The sequence below is a fragment of the Leucoraja erinacea genome, chromosome 28 (genome assembly GCF_028641065.1).
Source record: "Leucoraja erinacea ecotype New England chromosome 28, Leri_hhj_1, whole genome shotgun sequence".
Lineage (NCBI taxonomy): Eukaryota > Metazoa > Chordata > Chondrichthyes > Rajiformes > Rajidae > Leucoraja > Leucoraja erinaceus.
Window position 1 is genome coordinate 526,975 of NC_073404.1, and position 13,115 is coordinate 540,089.

General features: G+C 44.9%; 1 protein-coding gene across 1 annotated transcript in view; it reads right to left on the reverse strand.

The window, feature by feature from the left end:
* Positions 1–9,495: 9,495 nt before the first annotated feature.
* LOC129710490 (guanine nucleotide-binding protein G(I)/G(S)/G(T) subunit beta-3-like) overlaps positions 9,496–13,115 on the reverse strand; it is a 9,229-nt gene continuing 5,609 nt past the window's right edge. The window contains exons 7-9 of the mRNA XM_055657445.1: positions 11,284–11,485; positions 10,082–10,298; positions 9,496–9,651 (exon numbers count right to left, since the gene is read on the reverse strand). Coding sequence (XP_055513420.1) covers positions 9,545–9,651; positions 10,082–10,298; positions 11,284–11,485 — 526 coding nt within the window. The 3' untranslated portion in view covers positions 9,496–9,544. The remainder of the gene's footprint in view (positions 9,652–10,081; positions 10,299–11,283; positions 11,486–13,115) is intronic.

Below are 13,115 nucleotides of genomic sequence, written 5' to 3' on the forward strand. Positions count from 1 at the left end.
CTTCGCCTGGTGCCTGGTGAATGCCTGTGATCATTCCACATGCGTGAGTCTGAATGTCCTCATGCTAGCCTTTCTTGTTGAAATCATATTCCGGCCCGGCGCCCAATCTGTGTACCCTTATATTATTATCACGAGATCCAGACCGATCTAGAAACAACACTATATGTTTTATTTTTCAATTTACAGTAAGCAGGGCTCACTATTCATGAACATATGAAATATATGAACATCATGAACATCATGAACATATGAAATGAAATAACCTTCTATATGCACTTCTTAATTGAAGCCTGTAATGCGCCCTTTTAAATTGCCCCTCGGGGACGAATAAAGTGCTTTGAATTGAATTGAATTGAATTCCCTTCTCCGGGGTCCTATTGAAATAGCTTTGAACAATAAACAATTTAACAGATTGCAGAGCAACTCCCGCGAGGTGATTCAGAATTCAAGACGTTAGCAACACGTCACACAAACAAAGCAGTGTAGCTATTCATTGAACGGTCGGGCATTTTACAGACACTAGATTTGTTTCACTCATTGCCCTCCCTGGTATTTTCTGTTACTAAAACCAAATTTCGCTCTTTCTGTCAAATCGGATGAAGGGTCTGCGCCCGGAAACTAAGTTGGTGTCTGTTTCTCGTAGATGCTACTTGACTGGTCGAATGTTTCCAATTGTTTAACTTTTGGTTCCGGTTCCTTAATTATCTGTTATTTTTGGACGTGAGGGACATCAACATTAACCGACATCAACGCTGAAGCACCATACTTTCATTTCCAACCACAACTGGAGAAAGGTTTGTTTCTCAGAGTGTCGGAACATAGTCATTACTATTGTGTTATCGCACTCCTTATGAAGGCATTATTCATAATTGTCCCATCCCAATTAACTTTATAATATATCACATCTCCGATGTCTGACGAAAGACAACGTGGGGTGCATTGATGAAAGGTCAAGTCGAGTGGACATCGATATTCTGGAGTTCAAGATGGTGTGATGTTTGGAATACTACATGCTGCCCAGATGGGTTGGAACAGTAGTCATCTTAAGGAGAGTGTTTTTACCTTTCATATAACATCTAGAACAGTGGTTCCCAACGTGGGGCGTACGCCCCACAGGGGGGCAATTTGGTGTTTAAAGGGGGCAATTGAGCGCGACTGAGGAGGTCCAAATTTTCGATTTTAATTTTTTTGGATTTTCCATCAGGTGAACATATGTAGTTTATGTTTCAGATGTTATTTTGAGTAAATAATTTTTTGGGGGTAATTGTGTAGTTATTACATAATCACCGCGCCATCGCTCTTCATGCACGTCGCACGAAGCGCGCGAGGTCATGTGAGAACCTTATTTATTGAATTGGATTTAGAAATGCGATTCAAAGAGCTTTTGCTAAGTTACCCTTATAATATCTATTTCCTCCGTTTTCTCTCAAGGGAAAGCAGTCAATTTTCTGAGAATTGTTTCTTTGTCTGCTCGTGCTAAAATGAGTAGTGCAAGCAAGAAAAAAGTTCGTCAGTATTCAGAGGAATATTTAAAACTTGGTTTCATACCCGCTGTCCATGATGAACGGTCACCTTTCTGCCTCTTATGCCAACACTGCTTGACCAACGAATCAATGAAACCAGGTCGTCTTGAGGCGCATTTGAAGGCGAAACATAGTGCGTATGTAAATTCAGATTTGAATTACTTCAAATTAGTGCCTAATATAAAATCTCTTTGCAGCAGGCATGAAGCACAAGGGTCTCACTAACTTTATTCTAATTATCTTGAGGTGAGCTCAAATGGTATTTTGCATTTGATAGGTACCTTTACTTTATTGTACAGTAATTAAAATGATCAAAGTATTACAGAAAAAGCTTCCATTCAAATTAGTTTGTGTTGTATAACATTTCAGTTCTCTATTATATGTTTTGAAACTTTATTTGCTGTTTTCGTATGAGACAATCCACAAATATTTCAATATTCTAATATAGAAATTTTCTCTCTCTTTATTACCTGTGAATACTCTTTTATTATCATATTTATCATTATTATTATTTTAATACCACCTAATGTTTTTTTCTTTTTTTTTTACAATTTTTTTAGTAATTTCTTGCTCAGAACTTTAACTGTCTTTTGTTTATTTTTCTTTTTCATGGATGCCATGTTCTTTTGAAGCTTGTTTAAACCAAGGTATTGAAATGATAAGAATTATATATCACCACATGGGGGGGGGGGGGGGGGGGGGGGGGGGGGGGGGGGGGGGGGGGGGGGGGGGGGGGGGGGGGGGGGGGGGGGGGGGAGGGCATCAGGATTTTAGAGGTGATTAGGTGGGGCATGGCCAAAAAAAAGGTTGGGAACCCCTGATCTACTACATTTGGACTGCTTGGGCTTTTGTAGCGGCGCAACAATCTGTTAAATTGTTGATTGTTCAAAGCTATTCTCGATATTTCCACATAAAGGGTTGTGTTGACGTCTATTGCACTGTCGCACAGAAGAGGTTGATGGCTCGAAGACATTGCCGGGCTAGGCAGTGCCCGTGTGAAACAGCGCGAAAACACGCACGTCGGCCCAACTCGTCTATGCCGACCCGTCTAAGGCGCATCCAAGCTAGTTCATGAGATCAAATACAATGTATACGTTTAAGAGGAATTTACACATCATCTTTCAGTCTGTCTGTCTGTCTGTCTGTCTGTCTGTCTGTCTGTCTGTCTGTCTGTCTGTCTGTCTGTCTGTCTGTCTGCCTGTCTGTCTGTCTGTCTGTCTGCCTGCCTATCTGTCTGTCTGTCTGCCTGCCTATCTGCCTGGCTGCCTGCCTATCTGTCTGTCTGTCTGTCTGTCTGTCTGTCTGTCTGTCTGTCTGTCTGTCTGTCTGTCTGTCTGTCTGTCTGTCTGTCTGTCTGTCCTCACCGGAAGGCGACTCCGGGCTAATAAAACTGCCACAGCCAGATAGAAAAATAGCTTTTTTTTTCCACGAGTAGTAGCTCTACTCAATAACCAAAAATTGTAGTCTCCTTTTGCTCTGGTGTTTTATTTCATTCACATGTTTAATCACTAATGTTTTATTATTAATGTATATCGTTTTATGTATCATTCTTAACAGTCACTGTATGTCATGTTTTCACTTGTGGGCTGAGCACCAAAGCAAATTCCTTGTATGTGAATACTTGGCCAATAAAGTTATTCATTCATTCATGCATTTATCCATTCATAAACTTATCATTCATTCAATCATTCAATCATTCATTCATTCTTTCATTCAATCATTCATCCATTCAATCATTCATTCATACATCCATTCATTCATTCATACATTCATTCATTCATTCATCATCATGCATTCAATCAATCATTCATCATTCATTTATTCATTCATTCATTCATTCATTCATATATAGATCATCATATACTTATTAAAAGTCTGATCTTGTCCGTGTGTATATGTGTGTGCACATTTGGTTATCTTTACATCTTCGAAAAAACACTACGTGGTAACGATTACATTTTTACACATTCCGATGGACATTTTCCCCCTTGGGGCCGAGAGCACCTCCACTGAGCATTTATGCTTTATTTATCGAATTATTACTGATTAAAAGTAAGCAAGAAGTTTAAAAACATCAAAAGACTTTGAATTTAAAACGACCAGCTTTCACTGATTACGTCACAATGGCTTGGCTAGCAGTTATCCTCTTCACTGAATATTTCATCCAATATTTCACGTTAATCGCGATCCAAGCTTAAACATGCCAGCTTTCACAAGATTTTTACATATTTTCTAGGCAGACATCAATGTCACGTACCATTTTATGATATATTTCTCGACCTATTACTGATTAAAGTTAAAAATCTAAATACTTTGAATTTCAAAATAACAAACTTCAACTGAATAAGTGAATTCCGAAGGGCGTGTTTTTGTGCTGGTTCACACGGGCAGTGAATAAGCTTCAACTGATGACGACATAGTGGCTCGGCTAGCAGTGACGACACAGGAACACTCTGAACTTTTCACCTCACAAGAGGGGAAGGGCGAATTGCTATTGCAACACCAGCGGAAGTGACATTGGAATATTTTTAAAGCCCACTGCTCTTGGAGGCATCGGAGTGCCGGATTCTTACATTCGGGGCATGAGTTGGAGGACCACGTCTCCCTTGGTGGCTATGTGTAGGGAACGGGTGCGTTGGGGGAACAGACCCAATGGGTCTTCACTTGGTCTAGTATGCTTATTAAAATTCTGATATTGTACGTGTGTGTTTGTGTGTATATGTGTGTATATATGTGGTTGGCTTTACATCTTTGCAAACATACTACGTGGTAATGATTACATTTTTAAATATTCCGAATGACATTTTCCCCTCGTGGCCGGGATAACCTTCACTGAACCTTTGATGCTTTATTTCTCGACTCATTAACGACATTACTGATTAAAAGTCTAAAAAAATCAAAAGTCTTTGAAATTAAAACCAGCCTCAGCTGATGACGTCACAATGGCTCTGTTAGCAGTGATCACTGAAGATTTCATCCTATTTTGACACGTTATTCGTGATTAAAGCTTTAAAAATGCCAACTTTCACAAGATTTTTACGTATTCGGATTCACATTTTCCCCTCAAGACCAAGATACCTTCACTGAACATTTTCTGCTTTATTCATAGACTTATTACCGATTAAAGTAAAAAGAAAAATCAAAATACTTTTAATTTAAAATGACCAACTTTAGCTGATGACGTCACAATGGCATCTCACAGTCGTCCAATCACAATGGGATCTCATTTACACAAGCTGCCGTGAAGATTCCGACAGCAGAAAATGACATCACAATGTGACCTCTGCTGCCAATACAGAAGCTATGAGAGTTGACGGAGTGCGGGATGGGCGGAGAAGAAATGTTATTTAGACATTGCCTTTATTATGGTGGTGCGAAAGGGGAGAGGTGAGGGGGGCCGGGTGACTGAGGGAAAGAAAATGAGAGGGAGTGAGTGGTGACAGAGAGTCAATGGGATCAGCAGATTAAGCGGAGTAAGGAGAGGGTGAGATGTTTGCCTCCTCCGCACGTGGGAAGGATTGATTGGCTCAAGAGAGCGCCGAGGCCGACTCAAAAGTCGAGTCCATTCAATGAATCCGCTTAGCACCGACTGCACCACCGCCCCGCCCCTTGTTTGTGCACGTGCTTTTAATGCCCTGAACAACCCCCAAACCGCACACGATAGCACTACAAATTTTAGACCACCGTTGGCTTCTGTGTTTTTTTAATCAAGTTTCGTTCATATTGACGTTAACTTTTATGTTATCACATTTTTATGTTTACAAAACCTTACTTTGAGGAAGATTTTTTCCAATCTGCACTGACAGTTAAGAGCTAGGATGTCACAATGGGATTGTAGCCCTGCCTGCTACAATGTCGCTATCCTAGTACACTGAGTCCTTTAGCAAGTGCAATTGCATATTTTTTAAGTTTACAATGATGGAGGGTAAATGAGCTGGGAAAAGTTCAATGATTAGATTTGGATAACGAAGGAGAAGATTGTGCCAGCCTAACCCGGCACAGCAAAGTTTAATCACTAGATTTGTATAACTAATGATGGCCTTGTCGGTGGCACCTAAATCATAATAGTTCTTAGCGCAATCTCATTAAAAAGTAAAAAATGGTCTGCACAGCTGGAGGCTATGGCTGAGTTGTGAAATATTGCGTTGGGGGGATGAGTTGCATTGGGGGAACGGGTGAGTGGTGGAATATTGCGTTGGGGAACGGGTTTACGTTGGGGGACCAAGCCTCCTGTGGCGGATATGGGTGAGTGGTCGAATATTGCATTGAGGGAACAGGTTGCATTGGGGGAGCAGGACTCCGGTGTGGCAGGGACTCAGCGGGGCGAACTCGGTGTAGTAAATCACATCTTGTTTGTTTGTATATATATGTGGCCCCGAAACTCCGCAGTACATGCGACAATTTTAGGCCAACCCTGTCACATGGGAGGCCTGCTCGCTCACTGTACTGCGATGTCAACTGGCAAGTTTCGTTCAGATTTATGTTATATTTCACTAGTTATTGACTTTTTGAACTTAGAAAACCCTAATTGTAGCGCTTGCGCAGTTAGGGGAGGGCTGCCGGGCCTCTGCCATTTTGAGATCGCCATTTACCTTCGAAACCTCTTCATAAACTGAACTGTCCATGCTGACTGTCCATAATTAACCCATTCTCTAATCAATAGGCTAAAATCAAATCCTGAGAAATCGTCTCCAATAGCTTCTGTACCACTGGCGTGAGACTCACCGCCTCATAATCAATTGGTAAGTTCCAGTCAATATTGAGCAAGTTACAATTACCCCAAAGACATCCCTGTTATTTTGCAATCTTGCAGTAATCTGTCGACATATCTGAATCGCTATTTCTCGCATGCCATAGTGAGGCCTAGAGTACAAACTCAATAGAGTGCTTGAACGTTTCTTATTTTTAAGCTCCACCTATATCGCCTCACCGGACGATGCCCAAATATGTCCTCTCTGAGTGCTGCCCCGATGGATTCCCTGATAAGCAGGGTAACGCCACCACCTCTTTCCCCGTTCTCTCCATCACATATGAAATATCGAAACCATGGACATTGAGCTGTCAGTCATGACCACGTTTCCACAATAGCCACAACATCATAGTCTCAGGCACGATTCGAGCTCTAAATTCATCCACTGTGCCACATATTCCTGGCATTGAAACCACATATTCCTGTCATTGAACACACTTCAACCCAACAACTTCCAATCACCCCAACTAATTTCTGATCTACTTCTCTAGGTCCTACTATGTCTTACTAATTTAAACGTTGCAGATAAGCACCAGCGAAACTCGCTGGAAACATATTAGCGCTCTACTGGTTCAGATGCCTCTCACAATTACTTCTCTCAATCACTACTTCCAATCTCTGAAATATCTGTCCGTCTACTTTATCTATGCCACACAATTATACACATTTCACCCAGGCCTTCTTCAGCTTCGACGTTCCAGTTTTGTCCAACCTCTCTTTATAGTTAACAGGTTGTAAACCTCCTCTCGACCGTCTCTTAAGCCGCCACATGTTTCCTGTAATTGGGCGGTAGGGACAAATCAAATGAGGTCTGATCAAAGTTCGATAATAAAGATGTACCATGACTTCCTGACTTTATACTGAGTGCAACATCGATAAATATAAGCACATCATACTTATTCGTTACTATTCTATCTACTTGTGTTGCCACTTTCACTGGAGTCACGGACACAAGATTCCTCTGCACATCAATGATGTTAAGGTTCCTACCATTAACTGCATACCCTTACGTTCTCACATAGTACACGGAGAATTATGCGCAGAGGCGGGTTCTACACCACAATTTCTGTGCCAAACACAATGCTAATAGAGGCTAAATGTGTAGAAAGGAACTGGTGTATACCGATGATACACACAAAGTGCTGGAGTAACTCAGCGGGTCAGGCAGCAGCTCTGGAGAAAAAGGATGGGTATCCCTCTTCAGTATTGATGTGGATAGAGAACTGGCTGGCAGACAGGAAGCAAAGAGTAGGAGTAAACGGGTACTTTTCAGAATGGCAGGCAGTGACTAGCGGGGTAGCGCAAGGCTCAGTGCTGGGACCACAGCTATTTACAATATGCATTAATGATTTGGACGGGGGAATTGAATGCAACATCTCCAAGTTTGCAGATGTCACGAAGCTGGGGGGCAGCGTTAGCTGTGAGGAGGATGCTAGGAGGCTGCAAGGTGACTTGGATAGGCTGGGTGAGTGGGCAAATGCGTGGCCAATGCAGTATAACGTGGATAAATGTGAGGTTATCCACTTTGGTGGCAAAAACAGGAAAGTAGACTATTATCTGAATGGTGGCCAATTAGGAAAAGGGGAGATGCAACGAGACCTGGGTGTCATGGCACACCAGTCATTGAAAGTAGGCATGCAGGTGCAGCTGGCAGTGAAGAAAGCGAATGGTATGTTAGCATTCATAGCAAAATGATTTGAGTATAGGAGCAGGGAGGTTCTACTGCAGTTGTACAGGGTCTTGGTGAGACCACACCTGGACTATTGCATACAGTTTTGGTCTCCTAATCTGAGAAAAGACATTCTTGTCATAGAGGGAGTACAGAGAAGGTTCACCAGACTATTCCTGGGATGTCAGGACTTTCATATGAAGAAAGACTGGATAGACTCGGCTTGTACTCGCTAGAATTTAGAAGATTGAGGGAGGATCTCAAAGAAACTTACAAATTTTCTCAAGGGGTTGGACAGGCTAGACACAGGAAGATTGTTCCCGATGTTGGGGAAGTCCAGAACAAGAGGTCACAGTTTAAGGATAAGGGGGAAATTCTTTAGGACCGAGATGAGAAAAACATTTTTCACACAGAGAGTGGCGAATCTCTGGAATTCTCTGCCACAGAAGGTAGTTGAGGCCAGTTCATTGGCTACATTTAAGAGGGAGTTATAACCATATATCCATATAACCATAGAACAATTACAGCACGGAAACAGGCCATCTCGGCCCTACAAGTCCGTGCCGAACAACTTTTCTCCCTTAGTCCCACCTGCCTGCACTCATACCACAACCCTCCATTCCCTTCTCATCCATATGCCTATCCAATTTATTTTTAAATGATACCAACGAACCTGCCGCCACCACTTCCACTGGAAGCTCATTCCACACCACTACCACTCTCTGAGTAAAGAAGTTTCCCCTCATGTTACCCCTAAACTTCTGTCCCTTAATTCTGTCCCTTAAGTTAGATGTGGCCCTTGTGGCTAAAGGAATCAGGGGGTATGGAGAGAAGGCAGGTACAGGATACTGAGTTGGATGATCAGCCATGATCATATTGAATAGCGGTGCAGGCTCGAAGGGCCGAATGGCCTACTCCTGCACCTAATTTATATGTTTCTATGTTTGTATGTTTCGACAGTCTGATGAAGGGTTCCGAACCAAAACGTCACCCATTCCTTTCGTCCAGACATGCTGTCTGACCCGCTGAATTACTCGAACACTTTGTGTCTGTCGCCGAGAAAGTCAAAACTCATCCTCCTGCAAATAATCTATACCCCTTCATTCTCTGAATATTCATGTCCCATTCTAAAAGTGTCTTAAATATAACTGCCTCCACCACCACCCCTGGCAGCGCGATTCACGCACGCATTATTACCTGTGTGGAAATATCCGTCCGCACATTCCCTTGAAACTTGCCCCGCCTTATCTCCAACTTGTAGCGGAGTTAAGGGATATGGGGAGAAGGCAGGAACGGGATACTGATTGGGGATGATCAGCCATGGTCACATTGAAGGGTTGTATGGCCTACTCCAGCACTTATTGTCTATTGTCTATTGTCTATTGTCCGATATGGAGGGGATGGGATTTTCCCATTTGAGTCTACATTCCGAATGTTCTACAGCGGAGACCTATTGCACAAACAAATGAGTCTAGAGTTTTATTGACGTATCTCGCGCGGAATACAGAGGCTACTTCTCCGACTGACTAGTTCCGGGGAGGTGGGGAGAGTGGGGCAGGGTGGGGGTGGAGGAAGGTGGGACGGAGTCCGTCTGAACGGCCCTCAGTTCCAAATTTTCAGAAAGCTGTCCCAGGAACCCGTGGCCACTGCCATCCCGTTCTCGGGAACGCCCAGGCAGCTGACGCGGTTGTCGTGTCCCGACAGAACTCCTGCGGGGAAGAGAGCGAGAAGTGTCTGAGTTAGCGACGGCGGGAGTAAGGGGCTCTTGCAGAGGTACAAAGAGAGGGACAGGGCGTGAGGGAGGGAGAGAGGGAGGGGGCGGGAAATGAAGGAGGGTGAGGCAGAGTGGAGGAGTGTGCGTGGAGAGCGGTAGAGGGGTGTGGATTGGGAGGGATTGGGTGTTGATTGGGAGGTGAGTGGAGAAAGATGAGCAGAGTCGAGTGGGGAAGGGACAAGGGCGTAGTGGCAGAGAAGGGCGAGAGTGGGGAAGAGGGTGTGGAGAGGCTGTGTGCGGGAGGTGGAGACTGGGAGGAATATGTGGGTGGGGAGTGGAAAAGAGCGGGTGGGAGTGTGGGAGAAAATGGAGCAGGACGTTGTGCGTGGGCACGGCAACGGGGAACCGAGGATCCGGGGACTCACCACAACGCTCGGCCTTGAGCGTGTCCCAAACGTTACAGTTGAAGTCGTCGTAGCCGGCCAGCAGCAGGCGACCGCTGCGTGAGAAGGCGACCGACGTGATCCCACACAACACGCCCTCGCTGGCGTAAACCGCCACCTCTTGGTCGGCGCGCAGGTCGAAAATGCGGCAGCTGGCGTCGTCCGACCCCGTGCAGACCGCCTGCCCGCTGGGGAAGAACTGGTAGAGAGAGCAAAGGAGTCACGGGGATCCCGTTCACTGCGACCACTCACCCGTTACTCCTTACAACTCATCCTCATCCTTTCTACTCTTCCCTCAGTACCTCGCACCCCCCACCCTTCCCCTCTCGCCCTGCAGTTCACACCCATCATCCCTTACTATTCACACTTCACCAGTCACCCGTAACCCTCCACCCTTCTTCCCTCAGCTTCCCCCTGATTTCTCATCCTTACTACTCGCCCTCACCCTCACCATCCCTTCCCCTTACTCCTCACCCCTCGCATTCACTATTCCTCCATGCTCTACCCTACACCTCTCACACTTCGCCCTTCACCCCTTCAACTCTCAATCCTCACCGCTCACCTTTCATCCCTCAATCGCGACCCCAACCCGCAATATTCGACCCTCTTCACGACTAGACAGGTCGGGATGATTTGACCCGGAAACAGGGCGGTTTCGTGCCTGGACGAAAGGAGACGTTTTGACCCGGGGCTGGACGGTTTGATTCGAGACGGGCAATTCACCCGGGGAAGGAGGGTTGGGTTTCGCACTGGCGCGGGATAATTTATTTTGACCCAGGATGCGATATTTCGACATTGAGACGGGCAGATTGATTTGTGGTGAAAGAACGTGGATGGGCGGTTTGGACCCTGGGTCGAAACGGGACAGTTTGAACTCGGGGAGTCGGGTTGATTGCAGGACTGATCGGTTCGATCCCGGGGTGAGTGGTGAATGTGTGTGTGTGTGTGTGTGTGGGGGGGGGGGGGGGGGGGGGGGGGGGGGGGGGGGGGGGATATAATTTGATCCATAAACCGGATTATTTTATCCCTAGCGATGGGGCGGGACAGGTCGATTGGTTAACCCCTAAAACGGAGTTTTTACCCCGGGGGGGGATGGTTTCATCCCGGGAAGGAATTGTTTGACCCCCCCCCCCCCCCTCAGGACAAGGGAGGATAACGTGAACCACGGGGGCCCTCGCACTTACGCAAATGGCATTGATGTCGGACTCATGACCCAGGAAGGTTTGACGACACCGGCCGTCCCGGATGTCCCACAGCTTGGCCGAAGCGTCGCACGCTCCTGACACGAAAAGCGAGAAGTCCGGCGACACCGCCAGACTCATCACGTCGCCGCTGTGGCCAAGGAAGGCGGTCTTTTCCTTGCCCGTCTCGATGTCCCAGAGAATGCTTCGCGGGAGAGGCCGGGTCAGTATATAGAAAGAGGACAAATAGGGATGACGAGGAGGAATAAGGGGAGGGAAATGGGGAGAAGACGGGGGAAGGGGGTGTGAGGGGAGGGGAGGAGTCCGGATTAAAATGTCTGGGGTGAAGAGAGAGGGTAGTAGAAAAGTCGGGGAGACGAAACTACTGGGAGAGAACTGACCGTCGCTGGACTCGGACGTGATCGGGGAGAGGGGTCAGGTGTTCGGGAGCTCAGGCAGTCAGAGTTTATAGAGCACTGGAAGAGGTCGGCCCTATCTCCATTCCGCCCAAGGTGCCCTATCCAAGCTAATTCATGTTCTGTATTCATGCCTAATATATTCTGTTATGCTGAACACATGACAATCAACTCTCTTGAATCTTGCATCTTATTTCACCTGACTGCTCGATCCATATACCCACTAACCTCATTACACCAGAGGTTCCTATTAAATCTTTCCCGTCGCATCTTACTCCTCCACCATCTACTTATGGTTTGCTCGACCGTGGGGAAACGGACCCTTCTATACTCAATGCTCTGATTTATAAAGGCTAGCATACCAAAAGCTTTATTTACCACCCTATCCTCTTTCCTCAAGTGCTAAAAACGGAATACATTACTCAAAGTACAGCCTCACTAACGGTATTTTTTTAGTTTAATTCCACTGACCGTCTGTGCCAGTGGAGTGAATCAAAGTTTGTTTTTTAATTTTATTAGAAGCAATGTACATACATCTTAATCATAATATGCAACATATTACATTTCTTGTACAACTTCTTTTTTTTCTAACTTTAACCGAAAAAGAGAAAATGAAAAAGAGAAAGAAGAAAAGAGTGAGAATAGTAGTGGTGTGGTCCGCAGTAGTTGGCGTTAAGTGAATGATAATGTAGACTGCGTGCTTGAAAATGCAAAAAGAAAAGAAAAAAAGGCCCCACAGAAAAGGGGGGGGCCTTAAGAAAAGAAAAAGAAAATAAGTAAGGAATCTAAAAAAGGTAAGGCTAAGCAAGAAGGAAAGGGAATGTGCCTAATTCCTGATGATTCACACCCATCGCCTAGTTCTAAAAGAGTTACTTTCCAGGATTGTGTTGCACCATATTACACCTGTAACAAATCAATGAAAGGTGACCATATTCTTAAGTATTGCTCTTGTTTTCCTGCTAGAACAAGTCTCATTTCCTCAAAATGTAGTATTTTCGACATATTTCTAATCCACCTTTTAAACGTTGGGATAGAATTTAAGTCTATGTTTTCTCACTAACGTTTTGTACAAATGTAACATAGCATCGTAATTTTTTATACCCCATTCTCAAACTGGTGAATCCAGCGTGCCAAAAGTCTTCAATGTACTATTAAACCGTGGCGCGACATCAGGGAACTATGTACCTGTACTTCTAGATCTGTCTGCCCCAGCCCACTCCCCAGCGGCCTGCCATTCACTTGCAGCTCTTCACACTTATCTCAATTAAACCCATTTGCCATCCACTTGCCGCGCAGATCAAAATCCCGCTATAGTTCTTCATAACCATCTTTCCTATCTACTTTACTACCAATTTTACTTCATTATCAAACTAACTGCAAATTAACATCCATACAGACCCCCGGTAAGCCACGTCCAAA